The sequence below is a fragment of the Psammomys obesus genome, unplaced genomic scaffold (assembly GCF_907164565.1).
Source record: "Psammomys obesus unplaced genomic scaffold, mPsaObe1.curated_primary_1811, whole genome shotgun sequence".
Classification (NCBI taxonomy): domain Eukaryota; kingdom Metazoa; phylum Chordata; class Mammalia; order Rodentia; family Muridae; genus Psammomys; species Psammomys obesus.
In genome coordinates, this window is record NW_026596079.1 from 40,007,462 (window position 1) to 40,034,187 (window position 26,726).

Below are 26,726 nucleotides of genomic sequence, written 5' to 3' on the forward strand. Positions count from 1 at the left end.
TGGTTCTATATAAGGAAGAGTGACCCTCAGCCTCCTGGAAAAGAAGTTTGACAGAAGCATAGTTTTTAAAAGTAAATATGAGCCACTGACATCATGTCTAGTAATCGGATATACAGAAATACTCTCATACTCAAACATGTTTGGAACATACCTGTTCACAACAGAGGAAAGTCATAACAAATATCCATTAAATATCCTGACATTTTCTTCACTTACACTTTAAAAATTGCTAGCATATTAGAGGGGAAAATAAGTGAAAATTTGTCAATATAGTATAATCTTGTCTGCATTTTTAATGTTTACATATATTTAAATGTATATAAAATATTTAAATGACATAGCAATCTATTAATGATAGCTACATTGATAAATGGTCAGATTTAAGCTCCCTTTTGCTTTGTTTAATTCTGTAGCGCTTATTTTTATGATTGTGTCATTTCTGTAAGTACAAAGTGGCAAGATGTATTCGAGAAAGATCTACTCCAAATATGTGCCATGCCCTCGCTAGTGGCTCACAGGTAAGGTTGGGACCCAGACTTAGGAAGTGCAGCACAGGCTAGAAAAGGGCTGCAGAACCTTAGGGGAGAGCTGAGATCCTGAGAAAAGTTTGTTCCAGAGAACCCTAGGTTCCTGCCTTTCCATCCCTACCACAGGGCAGAAAGACCTCTTCACTTATGTACACTCAGAAGCAAGACAGAGAGGCAGGTGGGAAAGGCAGACTAGACAAGTACCCTCTTGCCTGCGTGGGACACATCACTGGTGGCCCGACGAGGTTTCCCCACAGCCACAATAAGGCCCAATGAACAAAAGTTAACAAAACAAAACAAAACAACACAACACACTTGTTGGCCAGTGGGATGGCTCAGTGGGTAAAGGCCCTCACCACCAAGGCTGGCCAGCTGAGTTCAACTCCAGAAACACAAGGTGGAAGGCAAGAACCTTGACTCTTGCAAGTTGTTTACTGACTTCCACTTGAACGTGTAAATAAATAGAAAAGGCAACATTTCTCACAAGAGCCTGGAGGCAGCAAAGAAAACAGGCCTTGTGTTAGAAGTGCCTGTTTGCAGAAAATATAAACAAACAAATAGGCAGATAAAATGAGAAGCAGATGAGTAGCAGCTGGAGAGGCAAAAGCTAAGGGAAATGAATGGACACAGGAAGTCTCAAAAACACACATGCACTTAATTCAGAATTGGAGGAATTTAGCAGATAAATTACAATGACATGGTTGATCTAGTTTATATAATAGTAAATGCATATACATATACATACTGAATTTCCCAAAGATACTCTGTCATATAATGCGTAACAAAGACAATTGAACCATAATTCAATAAAGTGAGAAATAAAAACTTGAGAAGTTAATAAAAAATGTTAAGCCTCTCAGGAATACTTTACATTGCCTCTACTCTCTTCTCTCTTCCTCCCACTGAGGCCCCTACACTATTTGGCAAGCCCCTTGGTGTCCATATTTGCATATACAAATAAAAGGGAGCCACTTCCATTTTAGACCATTTAGGTTGATAAGAGTGCTTTCCTAGTATACACAGGCTGGGTTTGATCCCCAAGACCACATAAACTGGGTGGGAAGGGTATCTGCACAATCTCAGCACTGCAGGTGGAGTATATGTTCAAGGTCAACCTCCTCTGCATAGCAAGGCAGCCTGGGACACATGAGACCCAGAAAGAGATGGAAGGAGGGAGAGGGAGGAGGGAGAGAGAGAGGAACCCAATATGGTGAGCTAACTCTGTCTTTTGAGCTCTGAGCTGAATTCAGTTCTTGCTGAAATGACAAGGCTCTCAAGAGTGAGCTCACTTCCTTACTCATTCCCTGGGGATCTAGAACCACTCAGTGAACAGAACTAGTTCTCAGAAACTACTTGAGAGCAGCCTGCTTCCACATTATTTCCTGATTATTTCCTCAGCATAGCTGGCTGGAGCCACAGCAAGAAGATGCACAGGAACTCAGATAGGACAACATACATACACCCATACTTAAATTAGCCTCAAACCAGAACCTTTCTATGCCTTTCCCACACAGCAACTAGCTTGTTTTTTGGTGGTGGGGATTACGGATATTTTGTGATGCATTAGCATTCGGCCTGCAGGGTGAAAAGCTGGCTCAGCGGCCAAGAGCACTTGTTCTTCTTGCAAAGGACTCGGGTTCTATTTCCACAAGAATGTTCACTACTTCCTCATCAGTAGGGACAGATGTGCACATACACACAAAATAACGAATCTTTAAAAAAAATCTGTATGCATTTCACAGTCTGGGCTGCACTCATCCCCCGCGCTGGGCGCTCCTCATCTTATCCCTACATCATATCTGATGCGCTGGGGTAGCCATTCCTACATCACAGACACTTGCTCTCATCTTGGTGACTGCCTATGATGATGCCATTGCTTTTCTTTGTAATTCTGTTTTCTTTTAGATACTTAAAAGCACTTTCAAAGAGTCAATGGATTTTGTGCACCCATGGCACGAAAAAGTAGGAAGCCCTGGATAGCATCCCTTTCTGTGCACAGTGCTTGCTGCATGTGTCCGTGCGCGCGGGGGGGAGGGGGGCTGGAGTCCCCAGTATTCGCACCTAATTATTCTCACTCAGTTGCCTTCTAAGATTTGGCTTTGGTTAGTGTCACTTGCAATTTCTTTTTAATTTTCAAGTGAAAAAGTTTGCTTACTCAACAGCAGTAGTCTCATGTCTGTTCATGAGAAAAAGGAATCCATTCCTGGCTCCTCTTTTCAGTAATTAGGCTCTCCACTCTCCAAAGCATGTACTCAGCGAAGGGCTGATCAATCAACTGTCTATCCCGCCTCTCTCCCAGATGCTTATTATCGATTCTTGCTTTCCCTTTACTCTTTGTGTGACTGGCACTGTTTATTCTTCTTATATGTAAACATATGGACATCTGCCTACCTAGACTTGAGTTGGTGGAGAGCTTAGGGTGGCGCCACCATTTGGGGTAGAGCTTGGTAAAAGAGGCACCTATGTCTTCCAGCCTCAGTTTCCCTATCTGTAAAATGGTGATGATGCTATTTCCATGCCATGTTCATAGGAGTATGATAATAATTAAAAGGAGCCTGTAGCACTCAGCATGGTGGGACATACTCTGCAAATGGCAAACATTTGCAACAAACATTGTGCTCAAGGTCTGAGGAAATGCAGCTGACAGCAAGAGACAAACCCCTCGGAACTGCATATTCTACTGGAGAAAAGAAGGAAGGAACACCCAACCAATATTAGGTACGCCAGGTGGTCTGGCTTCTTTCCTCTTGCAGTAGCAAAACATTCTGACCATCAGCAACTTGAGGACAAAGTTTATTTCCTCTTACACCTCAAATACAAGTCTGTTACTGAGAAGCTAAAAAGCTCAAGTAGGAAGTAAAGCAGAAAGGCAGAAAGGAAAGCTGCTTACTGGTTTTCTGACTGACTCTTGCTCAGCTGTCTAGAGACAGTGCTGACTCAGCAGACTGGGTCTTCCCATATCATTCATCAGTCAAGACAATTTTTCACAGAAATGGCCAAAAGCCAGTCTGTCTCAGGCAATTCTTCAACTGAGGGTCCCTTGTCCTAGGTGACTCTAGGTCATGTCAAGTTGACAATAAAAACTGATCAAGATGCCAGGTTGAAATAAAATAAAGCAGGTGGAGGCACACAGAGAAGAAATGTTATTTATGTGAGTGGTCTGAGAGGCCCCACGAGCTGGGTGCGAGCAGCCCTAACATTGTGATATGAAAGAAGAGCATTCCTGGCAGAGGGGACAGCATGTGCAAGAGCCCTGAGGTATGAGTGGCGTCACTGATCTCCAGAACAAGCTCCGAGGCTCCATGGTCAAAGTTCACTCTTCGTAAGGTTACTGTGTGGTGGTTTCAGGGATGGCCCCAGACTCGTGTGTGCGAATGCTTGGCCCACAGGAAGCAGCACAGTTAGGAGGTGTGGCCTTTTGCTTGCTGCTGTGTGTGCTCGTGGTTAAGAGCCAGGCAAGCTCTGAAACAGTCTCAAGAAACAGTCCCCAGCAAGCCCCCGCACCTCAGTGCTTAAGTGGTTCAAGTGCCTGCCACCCAGCATGGGGACCTGAGTCTGGATGTCCAAATTGCACGCCTAGCCACATGCTGCAGTGCACATCTGCCATGGCCGAGCTCCCACGGACTTGCAGCATGTGCTGCCGCAGAGCCTGAGCCTGTCTCAGTCAGGGGGAGCTCAAGTGACCTCAGGGCTGTCCTCTGACCTCCACACACATGTGTACACACACTTACACACAAACACCAGTTTTTTAAAGTGAGCATACCACCTTCTAGCTAACCGAGCTACTGCACCCATCATGTGGCCTGGCTCACAGGCTGTAGGACATCCATGTGGGCTACAGAAAGTCACCACCTCGGAACTGTTCATGAATCTGTCTGATATGGTACCTTCTGATTCAAATATCAGTTCACGCCTGAAGGAAGGGTGGGAACACAGTTGTATTTTTTTTAGGTGACAGAGTCACATTTCATCACTCTCAATAATTATTTTCTTTTTTTAAAAAGTAAAAGACTACTTTAAAAACAAAACCAGAAAAAACGAGGACACGTATGACATGAAAGAAGAAAAGAGACTGAAGGAGGTTACCAGAGGTTGGGGACAGGAAGTGGGAAGACTGAGGGAGGAGAGTGTACTAAAACTCACTTTGTTCAAAAATGTTTTAATCTAACGTCTTGTATGCTAATGACAAAACTGCAATAAAATAAGTAAAAGGAAACATATATCCAAGTAACAGAGCCATGGCTGAAGACAGGGAATACTGACCACTCCACTGCACTCTTGACACGTTCACTTATGTGGATTCATTTCACACAAGCACATATCACCCATATTTATGCCACTAACAGTACAGACATCTATACAGTCTGCCCTCGATAACTGCAGGCAGGACCCACAGGGTTAAGTGACTAAAGATCAAAAGTATTAAAGTTGTGCTTGTGCTGAATATGTACAGACATTTTTTGCCATTATTTCTTAAACAATGCTATCTACATAGCTTTTACATTCATCAGGTAGTGTAACTAGGGATGGTTAAAAGCAGATGGAGGATTGCAGAAGTTGCGTAGGAATAGGCTATTTTATATAAAACACATGGACTTGAGTACTCATGAAGTTTAGTATTATGGAAAGTTGTGAAACAAATTCTAGATATGGAGAGATGATGTATAACTTATGTATTCATTTTATGCATACATATTACAATATATAGGAATACACATACATTACACATGCATATTATATACCCATGTACATATTTATTATAACATACAAACATGTACTGGTAAATGTGAGTATAATAAAATATCCTGGTTCTCAACGGATCCACATTCCAGTCAGTGTTTTCCTACCTCACACAGAGACACAAATCAACTCAGGATAGAATTACATTAGCTGGAGAAATGGCTCAGTGGTTAAGAGCACTGCCTGTTCTTCCAGAGGACCTGAGTTCAATTCCCAACACCCACATGGCAGTTTACAACTGACTGTAATCCAGCTCCAGGTGACTTGACACACTTACACAGACATATATGCAGGCAAAACACCAATGTACATAAAGCAAATAAACAAATAAAACACATAAGCTCTAGTGTTCTTCAAAAGACACCATCTAAATCACACGCTGATGTTCCCCTTCGACAGAGCCTGTGGTCTTCAATGACACCCCTAAGGTCAATGAACTTGGTTTATAGCTCACTACAAACCCTGAAAAGGCTGTGGACCCTGTGGACCCTGAAAAGGCTCTTCTTGACCACCTTTCCCACTTGTAACACTCCAGAAGCAAGCAGGTAGTTTGTGTTAAACATTAAGGAAACTTTTTATTCCAGAGTTGAAAGGAAGATGAATTGCCTGAAGACTATGACTAGAGCCATGGAGGGAACCTGAAGTTTCCAAGGCTTGCAGTTCTACCCATTCCTCTGCCTCACCCCATTCACCATCTACCAAAATAACACAGGTGTTGAAGGGAGGCTGGAGTTCTAAGTTGCTGCTGGAGCAAGTAAAGTGACCTTTTGTTCCACAGTGGTCCAGTGTGAGCACATCTGCAGGGTCCTTGTGAAGGTAGACAGAGGTTACAGAAGGAAAAAAGACACCAAGGACCAAAGCAGGATCCCAGCATAGCACAGCATTCAAACCTGTTCTAGATCTGTGGTATCCATCCCTCAGGCTGTTCTAGGAGTTGGTTAAATATGGATTCCTACAAGGCCTCGTGGTATATGCTTACAGTTCCATAATCCCTGTGCTCAGAAAGGCGCGCCAAGAGTCCAGGTCAGCCTGAGTCTTCAGCAACATTGCCTCTTCAGCAGGAAGGACTAAGAATGTGCATTGAAACAACCTCTAGATACTCTATAAACACTATTTTATCTGCTCTTAAAAGCCAGACTAAGGTATGGAAGTGGACAACGATGTTCAGAGAAATCTAACTATTTTACATTATTTTGTAGACCATTTATCCATCCTTCAGCAATTTCAAGGTCATTAAAAAAAAAATCTTGGTTCATCCCTTCTAGGCCTTTGGTAGTATCTGTTCTTTCTAATTAGTTTAAAATTCAGAGCCCATGATGGTGGTGACACAGCCTTTAGTCCTGGTACCACCGGGGCCGAAGCAGTGAAAGTGGCGGATGACAAATGAAAGTGGATTATATAGGCCTGAATTATATAGGCCAGCTGCGCTTACACAGTGAATCACAGGTCAGCTGGGGCTATACAGTAAGACCCTGTCTCAAAACAAAACAAACAATAACAGAAATCATAGTCCATTAGAAGTTCCATAGTCTTTCTTGCATTTACTTCTGGATTCGTTTCTGCTCTGAGTAGAATAGAAATCAATAGTCCCCACAAGTCATGACAAACAAAAAGCTGCCAAGCCTCCTCCTGCGCTTTCTGGAGGGTGACAGTGCTGCTCTGCTCAGAATGACCAGGGGTCACGAAACACCAGAGTGGGAGCAGCTGAAACCCACCGTGGCTACAATCTTCTAATTTCTTCTGATTACTACTCAGAACTGTAGATAGACAGACACAATATATTCACAATATCACACAGCTGTTCTCTCAAGTTCTAAAACATTCTCATCCCTTCCACAGGAAATGCACTAGTGTAGATCTTCCTTCTGCTCCCCAACCCATGGCAAACTTGCCTGCTTTCTCTCTCCCAGAAGTCACTGATTCTGGACATCACTGATAAGTTGAATCGTGTAACAGGGCGTTTTGTGCCTTCCTGCCAGTCTTACTCTGTATATACTCCTAAAGAATTGGAGACAGATGTCCAAACAGAAAGCAGCCCGTGAGCATTCACAGCAGGGCACTCTCAGGAGCACCCCAAGAAGGAAAAGCACATGGACCTGTCAGCTGAATGAATGAAAAAAAAAAAAATGAAGTATGTTGTGTCCATACAGTGAATGATTACTCTGCCAGCTGTAAAGAGAAGGAAGCGCTGGTGTGTAGCATGTTCTAGCATGGACACACACCAAGGAAAAGTACAAATGAAAGTGATCGCAGGCCACTGCGTTGTGTGGAACTTCCTCACGTACTGCAGTGTTCAGCCATAAGCCCAAATATCCCATCCGACGCATTTCTCGGACCAGCAGCCCCCAGGAGAGGTGAGAGGCAGCGCTGGTCCCCACCACTGTCACACCCTATCCCTACTGCACAGCTGTCCCTGAAACTGCTCACACTGAGGCACATCGAAGCTGGGTGAACAGCGTGTGAATAAAACACAGCTTTCCCTAGGCCGTGCTACTAGCCCTGGTCTGGGGCAGCGGAGAGAAGGGGAGAGAGTTCTGCAACAGATCTTCCCATAACCAACACATCCTCTTTCCACTTTGGATTACGCTACCCAAGTCAACAAGGCACCATACAGTTTTTGTTTTGTGTATATTTGGACACTATATGCACCTAATTTGGTTTTGTTAAAACAGATAAACGAAAGCCCCACATTATCTTTCCTCCAAAGCATCTGACTGGGATGATTAGTCTGGAACCAATAGGAATTTGGTTGTTATTCCAAAAGTCTGTCTTAACATGCTGATAGGCTGACACAGACGTGGATATTTCCAAAGAACTCAACTCTTCACTTTCTTTCTGATTCTGGAGCCACCTAAGTTCTGCCCAGGTGGCAGGGCAGGGACTCTGGAGGCTGAGGGGGCTGTGGCTTACCGCTTCCATCAGGCCCTTCACTGTGGGCGATCTCAGCATCAGGGCGTCGAACACGTCATCACTCTCCTTCCGCACGTACAAAAGCACTGCAAGAGAAGGGGACAGCTAGCGTGACTCCTGTCACATGGGAGTCTCAAGCTGACACCACCTGCTCTGCCAACAGGCCAATGACTACTGGGATGTACCAGCTCTGACACCTAGATCCACACTTTAGTTTCTCAAGATAGGCACACAGTCTCCTCATGACTACTGTTCCCTGTGCTCATTCAGTGAATACCACTGAAGGCTCCTGGGTGCCATAGGCTGTATATACCAAGGCAGAGAGCTAATGGACCCCAGTCTCTGCCTTTAGGGAGTTTATGGTCCATTAGGAGAGACAGGCAGGTACCAGATGACCTAGACACCATTGTGTGAGTCATGAAAAAAGAGCCAAAAAGAAGATGCTTTCCAGGCAGCTCCTACCATGGTGAGGTAAGGGAGAAGGATAAGATACTCAAGTATCTCTGAGTTGTGAAGAGCATAGAAACACCAAATCTAGAAAGGAATGACACCAGGAGAAGAGAAGGTCAGGCAGACCTTCTCCTGCACAGGCTTGGACAAGTACCAGGGTAGCACCCAGGACAGCCCAGGAAGAACTTAGGATGTAGAGAATCACGGATTTGGGTGCAAGTCCAGCTCAGCCCCTGCTGTGACGCTAATGACTTAATCTTTCCCTGTCTGGATAACCTGTAAAGTAGGACACTGGCATCCAGCACATAGGTGCCTGCTGCCAGTTCTGGGAAAGAAGGTCCATGTGGTAGGCTTCATCTAGGCCCAGCACACAGAGAAGCTCAGTCTTCAACCTACAGAAGCAACCAGGAAGCGGTGTGGCTCCTGTGCCCTCCAGCGAGGGCATAGCTTTCCTTTCACTTCTCTGTAAGAACTCTGAACTGGGGAGTGTGCAGGCTAAGATGGGCAGGCACTGTCGATCTTAGCAATGTAAATGGACCTCGGGAGGCTAAGATACACCCATGGGGTCCCACAGACATGGTCACCCCTGTCCACTGAGTCCTCCTGTGCCCACCGCGCCAGCAATCATGCTGAAAGGTCAGCTCCCAGAAGATCAAAACAAACAAACAAACAAACAAACAACTGGCCACTGTCATCCAGGTGCAGTCTGGCATCCCAGAGGGCTACTCTTTCTGTCCTCTGGCGGCAGCGTGACTTCCCACCCAAGGGAAGAAAAAGCTGAAACCCCTCATCTGTCCACACTAGGGAAAACTGCCCCAGGCAAAAACAATAACAGCAAAACACTGGTGAGCCTACATCTCAACTATAATCTTAAATCCACCTAGCCTACCATCACCATCAGCAGAAAAACAAAGGCAGAACTGGGAAATGAAATCAGCCAAATCCAAACTCCATGTCTCCCCTCCCCCTCCATCCCAAAGGCTTTCTTAAAGCTGTGCATATAAAGGCCACATTGACAGGGGTTCTGCCCAAACTCCCTTCTGTGGCCTGTGAATGTTCAGGTAGATTGCGGTGACTGTGGTAACGGGAGGAGAGGCAGAGGAAGGAGAGAGGCAGACTTGGGCACTGGTGCCTTCTTTATCAAATATCAAAACAGAAGTGCCGATTAAATATGCAGACTGACTACATTTCCTACAAGTTTAGTCCCTTGAAGCAATCTTGCATCACTTCCATGTCAGTTAAAGCTGCCTAGAACCCAAAGGCTATCAGAAAAGGAGGCAATGTGAACAGTGTGAGAAAAATACTTAGAATGCGGACCCTGGCTACATCCAGATAAGGAAGAGTAAACTCAAGAGGAAGACATACTGGCGGCTATTACTTGATGGAAATTCTGTAACTTCTTGAAGCTCTCAACAACAGAAAGAGAGGGAAAGAGCAACTTCCATCTGGATGACCCTAGAGAGATTACATTCTATTAAAATTAGCACTACTAATAAATAACCTCAGCTTAAACCATTGCTTTTCATGTTGCTCAAGGGTGGCTGGTAAGAGCTCAGGTGCTTCATTTTGTTCTGTTTTGTTGAGCAGGTGGGGCAGTCTCAGCCTTCCCTGTCAGGCTTGCTGACAGCTAGCCTAGAGGCCATACTGGGCTCCAGACCATTAGAGGGCTTGCCCACAGAGCCAGTTTTTATTAGATCTATTCTGTGGTGTACCAATGGTAACAATCCTGCCAACCACAACAGGAACAAGCACTGAACATCCCAGACATCACACAGCCAAAGGCGGGCAGCCTCTTGTGGAGCTCCAAAATGATTCTGACCCAGTTACCCTGACAAGTGGCTGCAAAGGAAAAACAACCTGTAATGATGGCTTTGGTGTTAACTGTCACCATTCTTCTTGAGCAACTTTGGACAAATAACCGGTAGGAGCTGCCACTAATCCTCAATACCTGAGCCAAGCACCTGCTCAGAGCAAGGGGCCCAGTGATATCTCCATCCTTCTCCAAAGAGAAGCTCTTGGGGGTAGCGGGGATATGGTTCTTAACGCTGGTAGGTTACAGCGCCCTCTGTGTCTGACTTCAAAGTTTCAGAAGCCATACCTTAAGTTTTAATTATAGGCCAATACAATTTGTAGTGGCAATTTTGGTGGCAGTTTCACAAGCTTTGAAAAATAGTTATTGGACCAGCTACCAGGCTGTAACTATAATTCCACACACCAGTGTGACTCCTGGTTTCCCTATGACTCTGCCCTATTCCTAAGTAAAGTCAGGGAGGAAAAGATACCAAGGAATGGAGGTGAAAACAAGTGATGGTGAACTGGGAGCCACCATCTCATATGGGCATGCCCAACTTGTTGTTGTTAATTGTTTTATCTATTGAATATCTCTGAATCACTGGTTCATGAGACGCACTCACAGAGCCAATGTCCTCTGAACTATGTATTTCCCTGCTGGAGGAGTTGGGAGCCACATAACCGTTCCTCCAAGGCCTGTAATGGAAAAGCCTGTAACCTCCCATATGAGGGAAACCCCACCAGGATTGGAAATGGTTCAGTCTCAGGGAGTGAGTTCTTGACAAGACACTCCCTAACCTTCACACCAGTGGCACACAGGAAGGAGAGATACCTCGCTTTACATTTTCTTCTTTAATCTGCTTAGACGGTGTCGGACCAAACTCCTCTTCCATGGGCCTGAACATCCGTTTAACAAGGACGCTGCTGCTGGAGAAGACAGGCAGAAATGGTTAAATACATCAGAGAGTGTCACACCACAGGGTACTGACCTGTCCTCCCCTGCAGGCTCTACACCACCATCCCCACTGAGGGAGAAAGATGGAGCCACAAAAGGGAGGATGCTGAGCCTGCCTCTCCTTTTCTGTTCAGAAGGTCAGGGCCACGGAAAAGCTGCTGTCACCCAAGTTGCAGCAGCCTCTCACATCCACGGTGAGCTACTGACAGGAGACAACACGGGCCACTTCAACAGACCTCTCTTGAAGACTGTCCTGGCTTCCTACAGTTCTCCCTTTCATGGTTGCCATAGTGGAGGTTCAACCCACTCCACTGACACCAAAACATTCTCTCTGGAGTCAGTTCTGTGTTTGCTTTCAAAGTTCTTATGCGTTCCAGACAGACTAAGGGAATTAGAAGAGGAAATCAGAAAAGTGGAGATTTACAATTCTTTAGTCTCAGGCGCGTAGATGCAGACTTATAGAAAATGATCATTTTAGCCCATGAGGCAGTGTCTAGCAAATCACTTAGCAGAATGGTTAGGACAGGACTTCAGCAGTCAGACCACTCGATGGATTTAAAATCCCTGCTTTGTAGTTTATTACTGTACAAATTTGGCATGTTGCTCAACTTCCCTACTCCTCAGTCTCCTTATCTTTAAGAGGAGGCTGTTGACATAGAAATGATAATATTTGAGGAACTGGAAGTATTAATTACACCAAATTGATCAGTATACACTATTTACACTGTCAACTGATCGTACCACACCAGACAAATAAGTACAAATATTATGTGCAAATAAAAATTAATTACTTTAATAAAATTTAAAAGGAGGCGGGGGAGGTGGTTCAGCAATAAAGGCTGGACACTGCTCTTACAGAGGACCAGAGTTAGGTTCCTAGCACCGCGGCAGGTGGCTAAGCTTTCTGTCCTCCAGCTCCGAGGGATCCAATGCATCTGACCTCCACTAACACCTGCACATGCGTGTGTATACCCACATGCAATGCACACATGGTTTAAAAAATAATAAAAATGCTAAATTTACAGGAGGCTCTCGGGAGAATTCCGTGAGTGTCGGGGACTGAGGGAAGCACCACCAAAGTGCTAGATGAAGACAATGAAGATGCTGATGATCACAGTGGAGAGGCTCGAGGGCAAGAACGGAGAAGACTAGATTTTCCACCCAGAGCAAACAGCTCACTACCTCTTGGTCTCACGTAGGAGATGGACACAGTAATTAACCCCAGTCCTGCGGGTAACACAAAACTGTGACTCCTGCCTGAGTGAGCTTCCTGCCACCAGAGAGCCATTCATCACTTCCCAAGTCAGGTTGGTAGGGACCCAGCTCATAAAAGCACATGCACACTACCTGGGACAGTCTGAAACTTCCTATCCATGTTGGAAGCTTATATCACCAAAACCAATGGTACTTAATTTACCTCCAAAGGGAGCATCAGCCAACTGAGTTTCTTAACACACACCTCCGCCTTGTTCACTTACATCCCGAGAACTCTGAGGCAGCTGAAATAAGAACAATCTTAGCCCTTGTGTTCACAATGACAGAGGCTCAAATGTGTTATCAGCCTTCCACACTGTTATTCAGCTAATAGGAAAAGAGGCTATTCGCATGTGCCACCTTCAAGGGAACCATCTCATGAAAGAGCTACCCAAGAAATCTGAGATGCTTTTGAGGATAGGATATCAAGAGCCATCTTATTTTATTTCCTCTATGTCAAACAGTAGAAACAGCTAAGGAAAAAACTACGACTCAGGTCTCACCTGAAGGCAATAAAGAACTTTTAGGACACTGCTGCCTCTGCCTTGCCCTTGCTGCTTTGTCATAAAAGCAGGCATGATACTGTCTCCTCTTGGAACTGACCAAGAACTTAGAACTGTAATAGTAGTGACCAAAACTAGAAGATTTAAAAAAAAAAATCCATACACACAGCAGCCAGGCACCATTAGGTTAATAACTGGTAAATGGCCTGAAATGTTATCAGATATCTTCTCATGCTGTGTGAGTCAAGCCACTTCACAAAGCAAGATTCACTTATATTTTTCCAGTTCAGTTGACTTTTGAGGACAACTTAATCCAAGCCACAGCAGGCTTTGTCATTAAAATAGTATCTCAGATAAACCACATTTCTCTTGGGAGGCCAAACACTTTCAAATCTATAAACCCAGTAGGAGCCAGTAAGTTTTATATGTTATGAATCCAGTAGTTTCATTTATTTTTCAAAGCAAAACCAAACAAGGCAGCTATGACTTGCCCGCATTCTAATGAGAAGAATGCAGGCTGAAGGCCTTCTGGTGCCCAGCTCAGTGACACTATATAATCATTTTCAAAGGATCAGAGAGCAACAGAGCAGAGCTTTGCCTGACATCATCTCCATTACGAGGCCATCAGTTAGAAAAACCCAGGGCCAGCAGCACACTCAGCCATGGGCCTTTGAGGTTAATCACAAGGAAAACAAGACCCTTGGAAGCAACAAACAATATTAAGATTCATCCAAAAAATCCTGAGAAATGTTAGGTCTGATGCAAGAGCAAGGATGGAGAGGGCTACAAAGCTACCAGGACTTATGGTGAAACTTCTGGAGAGCACAAGGCACAGACACGCTCTGCGGGGTATTCTCCAGCCTCTTAACTACCGCAAACAGTGGAATATGAAGCTAACTCAAAATCACAAGCTTGGCCTGATCCATCGTCCTGATGGCTGCTGTGACAATGCCACTGAAGTCATTACCTCCTCAGGGCTAGATGAGCACACATGGTGTCCTCAGAGCTCAGAGATCTGTCTGCCCTGCCAGGAGAGCTCATGAGATGAAACAAGGTTAGGCCTTGCTAAAGACCAGAAAGCTTACACAATAGGATATGCCCAGCCCCACCCCTGTGCCTTCCCCTCAGCCATGGGTCTAGAATTGAGGAAACTGGGCAATGGAGGCACATTGGTGAGTGCTGGGAATTATGGGTAGGCACTGGCTCAACCTGTGCTTCTATCATGTACCAGCTAGACAACTTTGAAGAAGTTTCCAAATTTCTCAAGGCCTTTTTCCTCACTGTTAATGGCAGATAATAGGAAATCTGGGAGAAATCATGGAAAGAATACACATAAAAACATTCAGAACCTAGCCAAGGTATCCAGGGAGTGCTATTACTTTCACATATAGCAATAGCCAAGGACCCAGCATGCATTAACACAGAGGCACTAAACCTGCCCACATTGCTCAATCAGAAGATGTATGGAAGTACAGGACATGGCTGTCCTTGGAATGGATGACTACGCAACAACACAGGCAATTCTTATGGAGAGACCAGGTAGGTCACTGGCCACTTAGCTTGCAAAGGACAGGCTGATGGGTCTGCACAATCACTTCACACTCTCCTAAAGTTCCCCTTTATAACACTCCCTGTGAACTTTATCTCAGGAATACCACTAAGCAAAATGCCAAATGCTGGGGATGTAAGAGAGAGAGCCTTCTACAGCACCTTCAGTATAGACCTGAGGACATGGAGGTTGGAGACAGGAAGGCTGGATGAGGCTTCATGTGGATAAACAACAGTCCAGAGGATGGACTTGGCTTCCTGAGCTCAAGCCAACATTCTTTTCATGACGCCATGCTGTCTCTTTATAAAATATGTGATTTAAAGACTAGAATTCATAGGTCTAATCACTTGTTTGTTCCAACCAACTGAAATTTGATTATTTCTGTCCCAAGATAAAAAGAACAAACTACCCATTTCTGTTTTTGAAATGGGAGTTTTTATTTTCTAGACAGACTGGGCTGGCCAAAACGTTTGATCCTCCTGCCTCAGATCCCTGATTTCTGGGACTAGAGGCATGAGCCACTATGCTTGTCTTTCTAATCAATATTTAAAGGATTTACAACTGATTTTAGAGATTTGGTCCTGGACAAGTTCCAGTCCTAAGCAGCCTGAGGGTTATTTAATTTAATTCCTTTGAGATTGTCTTCCTCTGAGATGGAAGGTGGCAAACTTTGTCTGAAAAGGGCCCAGCAACAAAGGTTTTTCAGATTATTATTGTAACAACTCAATTCTGCTGCTGTATCACCAAAGAAATCCTAAGAGAACACATACAGGAACTAATACAGCTGTGTTCCAGAAAAACATTCCTTGCAGAGGCTCGGGTGTACTTCATATCACTGATGATGTAATGCCAATCTTCACTGGAGGTTTTTAAACTATTGAAACCCATTCCAAATGGGTGATTGGGGCTGAGTGTGGTGCACACACCTTTAATTCCAGCACTCAGGAGGAAGATCTCTGTGAGCTCAAGGCCAGCCTGGCCTACATGGTGTGTTCCAGGCAGCTAGGGCTACAGACTAAGACCCTGCCCATCCCCACCACCACCAAAAGAAGATCTGGCCCTTGGTCTGTCACTTGAAAACTTCTGCTTCAGGAATAAAGCCAGCAATATCAGCTATACTTCCTTCACCAATTATGAAGTGTCTTACATAGGAATGGGAAAGCCTAAGTTTGACTATGGTTTATAGGAAATTTATCTTGGGATGTTAGGTATATACAACTAATGCAAACAATGAGCATAAAATACATATTGAGGAATGAATGTGGTTTTAGCTTGCTTTAAGAGAAAAATATAGCATTCAGCTTATAAGAGAGTTCCCAACATAACCTGCAATTCATGAGGTTCTAAAAACATGTATTCAGAAAACAAAAGCAAATAAAAACAAAACAAAACCAACTTAGTGGTCAGGCTGGAGAACTATGAGGTTAAAAGCACTGGCTGCTCTTCCTGGTTTAATTCCCAGCATCCATAGCACAGTTCATAATCATCTGTAACTCCAGTTCCAGGGATTCAATGCCATTTTCTGGCCTTCATGGGCGATCGGCATGCAACTGGTACACAAACATACACAGAGGCAAAATGCTCCTTTTTTGCTGTTGTTGTGTAAATTTAGTAGTCTCCATGAGAGAAATTAAGATATTAAAAGATAAAACTATATTTTAACTAAGAACAGTTTCAGGGAAGAACAGAAGTTTGAATGTTGAGGGTGGAAAAGTCTTATCCAGAGAGCAGAGCAGGAGTGAATGGACAGAAGTTGAATGCTGTTATCAGAGAGAACGTGCTATGAAGATCTCAACTGTTAACCAATATGAAATGAGAGACCCTAAGAAGACTTGTAAAACACACTCTTGGGTATGTTTGTCAGGGTGTTTCCAAAAAGAATTAATTAACCAGAGAAGATTATACTAAACATAGGCAGTGTCATTCAAGAGACTGGAAGCCTAAATGACATTCTCTAACTGGCAGAGGCCACAGAGGAACAGCTCTGGCATCTGCCCCTGCCTCTGCCCTATGTTGTTCCAAAAGAATAAGCCAAAGTACAGTTTTCCTCCTTTAAACTCTAAAAGCTGAAACCACCCAGCTCTTAGAAATAATATAACGAGCTTCCTCATATGCAGAGAGCATTCTTCACTGGCAATATTCAAATAGAAGGCAGCTCAACACCTACCCCTGGAGAATGTGCTATCAACGTTACTGTGGCCTAGAAGAGTCATCTCATGGCCTTAAAACAGCCCTTTCATACCTGCAAGCTTCTGAGTATATAAAATGAGTTAAGGGAAGAAACTACACTGAAGAGTTAGCTGCCCCTAAACATTTATAGGTGGGCATATATTCTCTGCAAAGATGGGGCCAGAGAGACACATCTGGAAGAATCAGAAGACAACTTCCTACCCCAGACCCACAGGGCAGTGAACAGGTTCTCAACCCACTCAGGCCACATTCAAAACCTTGAGTAAGGCTTCAGGAGCTGTTTGTGTCTCGGGCAATTTTGAAAGCAGGAAAGGCTTTTACACTCTCAACCAGTGTAAGATGAAAGATCTTGTGCTGAGATGAAACGATGGGAATCAAGAGCTACCAGAAAGATTTCAACAAGCAGTGCACTAGAAGGGATGGGCCATGTTTGCAAAATGACCATTTAGTCAAAGGCAGATTATAGGGAGAAAGGGAAGGCACAGAAGACGGGCCTGCAGGGAAAGGTGGCCACCAACAGCCCCTCTCTCCGCTCTAAGTCACAAGCACATGGGAAGGCCCCATCTCCTGCCCAGGGCGGCCCAGGCTGAGAAGGTGCACTGCCACCCTCACAAACAAACATTATGTGCTTAGAGTGAACCGACTGCTCTTACCCTTCTCGTTCATCATCCGTGTTGTAATACACCTGTGGAGAAAACAAGAGGCTCATGTCAGACAGGATAAAACAGAAATCTGAATGAGTTGTCTGACTGTGAAGAGGAAAAAAGATACATTTGATTAGCAATGGTGTGTGTGTTAGATTTTATAAAGTAAATTCAGAAATGTGACTATTTCTAGCTTAAGCTGGTCTGCTCTGATCAGGTTACTCTGGCTCTCTGCCAAATGTTGCTCCTGACAATAAGAAAATCTGTTGGTAAGATCTAAACGCATTCTTTAGAAAGGCTGTGCTGGCTCCCGAGTGTTTGTTCCTCAAGGGGGTCTGGCTTACCCTGGTTTCCCATCACCACAGAAATGTAAGGGTGAACTGTCAGCAAAGAAACTGGTGGACAAATATTTAACTGGGATGCCTATTGCACATATCAAATCGGGCCAGCATCCCTCAGGACCTGTGGCTCCTCTCAGCATACCTCACCCCAACCCCTCCCCTACACTTCTCTCTTCCAGGGACTGGACTTCCTGTTCCAGCAGCATATAACTCAGCCATTTTGGCTTTCTTTGCCTCTTGAACCTGGTGGCAGCTCTTGGCTTCTCTCTTACTTCTCTGTCCTCGCCCGTTTAGTCAGCTGGCCATGCTCAGCCTGCATCCCTCCCTCTGCCTGCTTTGTCCCTTACATATACAATAAAAATCTCCACACTTTAAGGGTAGCCACAGCCTCCTCTTTTTATTTTAGTTCTTCATTCATTAAGTCTCTTCACGCTCTAAAGGTCATGTGGCAAAAGGAAGATCTCCAAGGACAAGTGTCATTAGGAGCGAGCAGTGGCAAGCACAATCAGAATTAGAGAAACTGAAGCATCCTGCCAGACAGTGCCAGATAGTGGTGGCACATCCAGGCAACCATCTCTCACACACACACAGCCTTGCTGGCTGTCTTTTCTGGACAAGATACAATATTCATGTATTCATTCTTTCCTCTTATATATTGGTTCCTATGTAATAAGACAAGATAGAAATGTTAAAGTGAATTTTAGTAGAAATGTACTCCATGCAAAAAGTATGAATATATTTATTACCATATTATATCATGAACTGAGAAACAAACACACACTCATGCATATGCACACATGCAACCTACCCCCCCCACACCATGATCCTCTGGTTATACAGCTGCCTTGTCACTATATAAAACATTCTCCAGAAAAAGGAGAAGCTGCAAGATTGAGAAATGAGGCTGATGTCAAGTCCCAGCACTTAGAATGCAAGGGGACTTGAGTTTGTCATAATGCTCCTATTTCTCAAAACAATCCTTTCAGCCAAGGATTCTGGATTCAAAAGAAAATAAAATGAGGCAAAATTAAAATCCCAATTAGTATGGCCAAAACAAACTCTGGCTGATGCTAAGAAACATCTTTTCTTTCTTCTCCAGTTTTCATTTCTCCCTTGGGAGAAGTAACCTTAAAGAGTAAAGGAAATAACATCAGCATCACCCGAGAACTCTGTAAACCTTTCCTTATAGAGGACCAGTCTTCAGCTGGCACAGGAAAAACCCTGAGCAAGCTCCAGCCCAGCTCCGTCAGCACTGGAGCGGTAGGCCCAGCACACCAATACCCTACTTTTAGTTTTTATTGAACAAAATGATAATTAATTCTCCTGTGGATGCATAGTTTTCATCATTAAATTTCAGTGTCTGCATAATCTTCCACAAAACTAAGCTGTCATAATGATTTAATTATTGAACATTTATTTGATTTCCAATCCTTCATTTCATTTGTAGATATAACCATAGGACTTGGCTATTGTGTTTTTAAAGGAAGATCTAACACTCTTTTTCCTTCATATGATAAATGATTTATCCACTCAATGAGAACTACCAATTTGCTAAGGAAAAAATTGTTGACAAGATCTTAATTTCTCTCCTCTGGGCAAATGTATGATGTTATTGAAACGGTTTTACCTCTCACCACTAGGTGGCGATATGTGCACTGACAGCGGCTGCTTCACAGAAACCACAACTTAAACAGGCAGATGAGGAGCTTTCTCCTGTCCTGTTGTCAACAATGTTCTAGTAACAGCTCACACCTTTCTCTGCCTTAGCATGCCAGTATTTCCTCCCAAGACAATGTTTTCTGTAAAAACCTACTTTTTGTGTTGCCATTCCCCTGCTGCTTGAGTTTATTTTTATGGCCTGTTCTGCCTACGCACCAGCACACCCTGTGGAGGGCAGTAGGAGGCTGTGAGCGAAAGTAGTACCTGTCCAGTCCTCTGCAGGTTGGCAAAGTGGACATCTGGTATGAAGAGCACGGGCTGCGAGTGCAGGTCAGGCATGGTTTTGAAGTACGTGATGTCACTTTTCTTCTGTAAAGGTATGGCGGCCAGCTTCCCGTCAGAGGCTGCACGAAACCACAACAACCACAGAACAGGGCTATGCACACCTCAACACTGTCAGCCAAGTCCATGATCCTCCCCCAAAGCTTTCCCAGCAGCCTAGATTATGCTTCAAATGCCCTTCCCCAGGCCCAAATAAACAAAAAGAGCGTGGGATTCTGGGAAGTACAATGCGGGTGGAAGGCTCCTCCACTTCCAGCTGTCCTGTGTGTCCCTCGGAGGACTTCTGTTTGCTTTCCATATCAACGCTCCCCCTGCAGGCCACACATGGAGCCTTGGTACCTTCCCCTGTGGCCAGCTTCTTCTGTCTCTTCAAAGGACCCTGCTGGCTACAATCAGCATTGGGGAGAGGTTGACTTACAGTTGTTGCACTGGGTTTGGGAGGCCTGGCCCTTCCCTTTCTTCCTATTCTGCTTTCTCTCTTCATCTCGGATTTTTCTTTCTGCTCCCTGATGGGGAAAACAGAGACCAAACAAGGTATGTTTTCAGAGCATAAAAGAATATTCTCATTTTCTTTCTCTCTCACACACACAGCATTAGGATGGGAAGAGGAAGCCAGGAAGCCTCTGCCTCAGCGAAATGAGAACACTTACAGATCTTCATGCTACATTCTGACCTGTAAGGCCAGTTCATCCGATTGCTGCCTCTTCCTGTCTCATGCCTACTCCATGAACTTGACTTTTGAATCCATGGGGAAAGAACAGGCTGAGTTCTCTGGCCCAGTGTTACCTGCTAGGTAGCTCAGTGCTATTAATAGAACAGCCTAAGCACTGGCCCATGGCGTCCGCTCCTAGGCACAGACAGCTTTCAGGCAAATGCCACTTCCCGGGGCATGTTTTCCTCTGCCTATCGTTATGAATTTTTTCAAAAAATCATCACAGGAAGAAATAAAGGGGGCATTTTTGTAGCCACACAAAGATACGGGATCACTCTGCACATGAAATTATCGATATTTCCCTGTATGCTTGGAGATGGCGCTCACTCTACCACATAGGAGAAACATGCATTCACTCACTTCTGTGCTCCTGTTCTTTGTAATTTGGCTTCTTATTAGCCAAATTCAAGGCCTTCTCCTGCTCCACTACCTGATCAGCTGCCCCTGCTGTCAGCATCATTTGCTGTTCATATTTCTTTTGGGCCATTTCTTAACTTATTTTCCTCTCCTGATCCCAGACAGGCATCCAGCACAGCTTCCTCCATTCTGGCTTCAGCAGAATCCAAGCACGCCATGAATTGACAATGCCCTACACAGGTGACATTCACAGGACACCAAGCCGAACCTGCTTCCTAGGTCCGTGTCAACAGTGTCTTCCCTTGACGCCGCATGAAGCACCCAGCAACTGCGCCCTTCAGACAAAGCAAACACACTCTTGGCCACACTGACCTCACTGGTCTCACTGACTCAGAGCAGAAAGCCAGACAAGAGCAGGGTACAGTGGGGACTTGGCTTCGGAGGGAGTTCTTGAAGGATGGGCCACTGCTGTTTTCCATAGACGGGACTCAGACAATCACAATGCACCTTTCCTACCAAAAACCACCAAAGAACTAGCGGCTCTTAGGCTATCTTACATTAAATTTTGAGGTGTCATTGATACTTACAGATCATGGAAATCCACAGCAAGAGGGACAACATGGAGAAATATAGATACATCAGCTACACAAAAACTCATCAAAATAACCCAGACTTTTGTAGAGCCTTTGTGTTTAAACAAAGAGAAATCAATTCTAAATGCCCCCAATAACACCTTGCTCAAACTAACTTCAAGTTTGGAATGGGAAATGGCAATATTTTTTTCTTAGATGCATGCAGAGCACTTTGCCATGTGTTGGAAGCTATGTGTAATTCAGTATTTCATATAAATATGTATTATCTACCCCTATAAATTATAATTCACTCAAGACACATCCCAAAATTATACAAATTATTTTTTTCATTGTCAAATTTTGTGTTATTTTTAAGTATTAGTGTCATGTGAAAAATACTCATCATGCTGAATATTGCCCTGGTTAGTTTGTTGTGTTTTTGTTTTGTTTTGTTTGTTTGTTGATCAACTTGACACAAGCTAAGGTCATAGAAGAGAACCTCAACTGAGAAAATGCCTGTGGAGCATTTTCTTGATGGATGAGAAAAGGCCCAGCCTGCTGGCAGTGGTGTGGGGCGGGGCACAGACTCCTGGGTCTAAGAAAGCAAGCTGAGCCAGCCGGGAGAGGGGGTATGCAGGAGCAGGGCAGGTCAGTAGGCAGCTCTCCTCGTAACCAGAGCCTCAGTTCCTGCCTCCAGGTTCCTGCTGTGAGCTCCCTCCCTGCCCCCTCTCCCACCTGCTGCTTTTGGTCACAGGCTTTAGCCTAGTGCTAGCCGGCTCCCTCAGACAGATAGCGCAATGACCTGAATGAGAACATTCTCCACGAGCCTGGTGTGCAAACACTTGGTCCCCAGCTGGTGGTGATGCCTGGGAAGGTGGCAGGCTCACTGGAGAAAGTACATCACTGGGGGTGGGCTTGAGAGAGTTTAAACCTCAGTCCATTTCCTCTCTCTGCGCTGTGCCTGCATCTCATCTTCCTGCTCCTACTTTCATGCTCACTTTCACACCGCTATGCCTCACCTGCCATGATAAACTCAACCCTCTGGACCCATATGGCATTTTATCATAGCATGAGAAAAGTAACCAATAAAAATGGGGACAGCCCAAGAAATTTTACTTTTAAAGAATGGTTTTATTTATGCTATTTCTGAGAATAGCCAAGAAAGAATTGTTTAAGAATTATCTATATCATCCTCCTCTTCAGGAAAACAGCAAACAGTGGATGGTGCAGAAGACCTCTGGCCCAGGCTTGGGAGGCCACAACAGCTTCTTCAGAGGACTTGGCAGTGGCCTTGGGAACTGAGGTTATAGTAGATGCTGTGAGGCTTCTGGAGGTAAAGCCAAAGACAAGGAGTGGATCCCTGTCACCAAGCTGGGCCACCTGGTCAAGGACTTGAAAATCGAGTTCCTGGAGACAATTTACCTCTTCTCCCCATCCATTAAGGAATCCTAGACCATCAGCTTTTTCCTGGGAGCATCCCCAAAAGATGAGATTCTGCAATGAGGACCCAGTTAAAGGCTTTAGTTGCTATTGGGGACTAGAATAGTTACATTGGCCCTGGTGTTAAGTGGTCCAAGGATATAGCCAATCAAAACCCAAGGGGCTATCATCTTGGCCAAGCTTTCCACTCTTTCTGTGCGGAAAGGCTAGTTGGGGAACAAGATTGGCAAGCCCCACATTGTTCTATGCAGGGTGACAGGAAGTTGTGGTTCCATGCTGCTGAGTCCCCCCAACCGAGAGGCACTGGCATCATCTCTGCTCCTGTGTCCAGAAAGCTGCTATGTAAGGCCAGTATTAATGACCGCCAACATCAGCCAGGGCTGCACTGCCGCCCTGGGCAACTCCATCAAGGCCACCTTTCATGCCATCTCCAAGTCCTACAGCTTCTTGATCCTGGAACCTCTGGGGAAAGACTGTGTTCATCAAATAACCTCATCAGGAATTCATGGACCATCTTGAGAAAACCCTCACCAGAATTCAGAGGACCTAGGCTCCAGTTGTGGCTACCACATATGGGGTTTTATACAAGATCATAAAATGAATTAAGCGTATTTTTGGAAAAAAATTATCTATGTGCAGTATAGTTTTCAGGAACTAGAAACACATTATACACTCTTGGGGAACTGTCCCTCTCATCTCTAAATAAAGCTGTGATCTCAGTAAGAGCCAAAAAAGCATTACACATTCAGTAAAGACAGATCTGCCTCCACCAAGATCTTGCATCACTTTATCTCCTAGGAGTACTTGTGGCCAAAACTTGCAGAAAACATTACTTCTACACTTAGGGAAGAAGTCCATTTCTTTAAGAGGGCAAATTTGATGCAGCTGATGCCACTACAGCTAACCCATCTGCAAGGTCCTAAGGCTCCTCTTCATGTGAGTTTCTCGACATTCCCCACTGCTTAACACTGCAATATACAGAAACCTACGTCATCACTCACGGCTTGAAAAAAATGCCAACCCATCATGCTTCATTAGGGCATTTAAAACAGGAACTATTAGGAATGTGACATTTCTTATTGGCAAAGTGTACATGAGAGTGATCCATTCTGGGTTTTCAATGTTTAAAATCATAGCCACACAAGTAAATGGTTTTTCCAACCACCTTTTTCTAGCCTAAGGCCCCGCCATGTGACTTTAAAAACAAAGCTTTGGGGCAGGTAGGGAATGTACACATTCCCCTTCTCATCCTTTCTCACTGAAAGGAAAAATTAACTGAATGAAAATAGGTTTTTTCTTTTTTAAGTGGCAAACAACTGGTATAATGAGCCCATTTTATCCCTTAAAGCCTCTTTTCCTCTAGGACATAGGCTCACAGCCACAGTGCAATACTCTCCTCCCTACAAGTTTGGGGTTTTGTGTGTGTGTTTGTTTAGTTTTGGGTTTTTTGAATGATCAGTTGTCACTCTCACATTCAGTGTATAAAGTTAGTTATTGATTCAAGGAGTCTGAACTGAGACAGATCTATGTCTGGACCCAGCTCCTCTGCTGCGTGAGTCCAGCCAAGTGCCTTTGACCCACGTCTATGTACTCACTGAGTGTTGCGTCAAATGGCCTCTGGGCTCTGGAGGCTATCTAACTGTCCCTCGGTTCTATAAAAGCTATACAGCTGTGCCTACAGTGCAATTCCAGTGGCTTTTATTATCTTCTCTTAACCATTTCCTCTCGGCTCACAGGGACACATTCCTCCCTGTGCTATTTCATTGCTATAACAGACAATTTAATACAACAGACTGCTGTAGATTTAAGAATGAAGGGTAGCATGGAATTAGCTCTGGGCCTCTTTTCCTTTCTCTTCTCCATCATCTAATCTGAAGTAGTCACCAGTACATACCTATCAGCAGCCAGTGAGATTACACCGCCTTTGTTATCTCACTTGTGTGTATGTGTGTTGTGTGCAAGTGGCCTTCAGTGTGTTCTGAGGCCAGAGAAGCATTTGGAATGTCCTCCTCTATTATGCCCTGACTTATTGCCTTGAGACAGGTCTCCCATTGAACCTAAAGTTTGACATTTAAGCTACAGTGAGTGGCTGGACACCCACATGCCTCAGAAACAATCCCAATGTTACAGGCACACGCAATACGCCCAGATTTTTATACTAGTGGTAAGGATTCAAATTTAGGGCCTTGTGCTTACATAAAAAGTACTCTTATCCACTGAGCCAGTTCCCTGCAGTTTACTGAGCTTTTCAGTAGTCATCGTATGGCCACCCTGATGGCTCCATGTCTGCACTCTCCCCCATCACTCACCGATTTACAGATCAGTGTGTGCCCTCCATCAGCATAGCACCTGTGCTTTCATATTCCATGTCTAGAGTTTGTTCTCTACTAGATTTACGGAGAAGGAATATTCACCAGAATTGGGATGTTATATTGTCGTTTATGTTTTATTTGAAGTTTGTGCTTTTCTATATTCTTTACATTGGAGTTAATTGGTTAGAAAAAAAGTCCTTGGTTTACTTTATTCTATTCAGATAACTATTTTCTCCTGATATAGTATTACTGTTGAAACTTTTGATGATAAAAATATCCCTATTCACTTCTAATTATTTATTTTCCTTTAATTAGATGCCCAAAGAATAGTTTTCATCTTTTCAAAGTCTGATAGCTATGCTTTCTTTTTTTAACCCCCTAAGACAGGGTCTCACTGGCTGTCTTGGAACACACTACATAGACACGGCTGGTCAAACTTACAGAGACACACCTGCCTCTGCCTCCCTAGTGCTGGGTTAAAAGGTGTGTGCCACTCTGCCCATCTGATAGCTGTTGTTTCATATTGTTTTCCTGAGCCAGTTCCCCCAGCATGGTATAAACACTCTCCCACAGTTCTGATGTACCATTTTTGCATTTGTTGTATTCTGTTGCTTGGGAGTTTGTTTGTTTGTTGTTGTTGTTGTTGTTTTTGGTTTGTTCTTCTCAATGACCACTTTTCTACAAATATTCGGTCATCTCTAGCTCTTGTCTGTGGTATGTTCACTCCTTTCTTTCATAATTTCCTTCTATTCTGCACTATTTTCCCACCTGCACCTCCTATGACCTGTCACTGGCCCAGTCACTAGCTGCTTCTCGTACATTCTGGAATACTTCTGCTTTTATTGCAAGTTCTTGCCTGAGCTCAAGCACACGTCTATTCTCATGTGCATGGTTTTCAAGCTTCCTGTTACCGAGATTCATTGGCTCACTTTGAGATATTGGGCTATTTTTCATCTGCTGGGTGGTAGTAGCTTCATGATGTTCATTCATTGTTCATAAGGAAGTTGGTCTGACCTTAATCTTGTTTTTAATGAAATGTTTTTTTGTTTTGTTTTATTTTGTTTTGATTTTTGGGGGTACCTATTTTCTGAGTCACTTTGGGCAACATGAGAAGCCAGGACAGTTCTCCCCTGAGGTTTGTAACCTACAATCCCTCTTCTTAAATGTTCACACAGTAATACAAAGAAGCGCACTGTTACTGTTGCTTTAAGGTTTATTCATTTTATTTTGGGGAGTGTTTTGTTTGCACGTGTGTATATGCACCACATGAGTGCCTGGTGCCCACAGAGGCCAGAAGAGGGTACCAGATCCCTTGGAACTGGAGTTGCCAATGGCTGTAAAGCTGTCAGTTACTGGAAACTGAATCTGAGTACTTTTCAAGAGCAGCAAGTGTTCTTTAGGACTGAGCCAGCCCCTAGTCTTCTGTTTTATAATATGGCCTACTCTGTATATAAATACAGAGTATAGATAGATATTTC

The 26,726-nt window shown here is 44.2% G+C and overlaps 1 protein-coding gene across 2 annotated transcripts in view; it reads right to left on the reverse strand.

The window, feature by feature from the left end:
* The window catches only part of Grhl2 (grainyhead like transcription factor 2), a 123,228-nt gene that overhangs the window by 6,053 nt on the left and 90,449 nt on the right, over nucleotides 1-26,726 (reverse strand). Inside the window, exons 10-14 of one of the 2 annotated variants that reach the window (XM_055626749.1) lie at nucleotides 20,274-20,361; nucleotides 19,778-19,917; nucleotides 17,523-17,554; nucleotides 11,251-11,342; nucleotides 8,178-8,263 (exon numbers count right to left, since the gene is read on the reverse strand). In XM_055626749.1, the coding sequence (XP_055482724.1) occupies nucleotides 8,178-8,263; nucleotides 11,251-11,342; nucleotides 17,523-17,554; nucleotides 19,778-19,917; nucleotides 20,274-20,361 (438 nt within the window). Of the gene's footprint in view, nucleotides 1-8,177; nucleotides 8,264-11,250; nucleotides 11,346-17,522; nucleotides 17,555-19,777; nucleotides 19,918-20,273; nucleotides 20,362-26,726 lie in introns of both variants that reach the window. The other variant, XM_055626747.1, reaches the window with a different exon arrangement.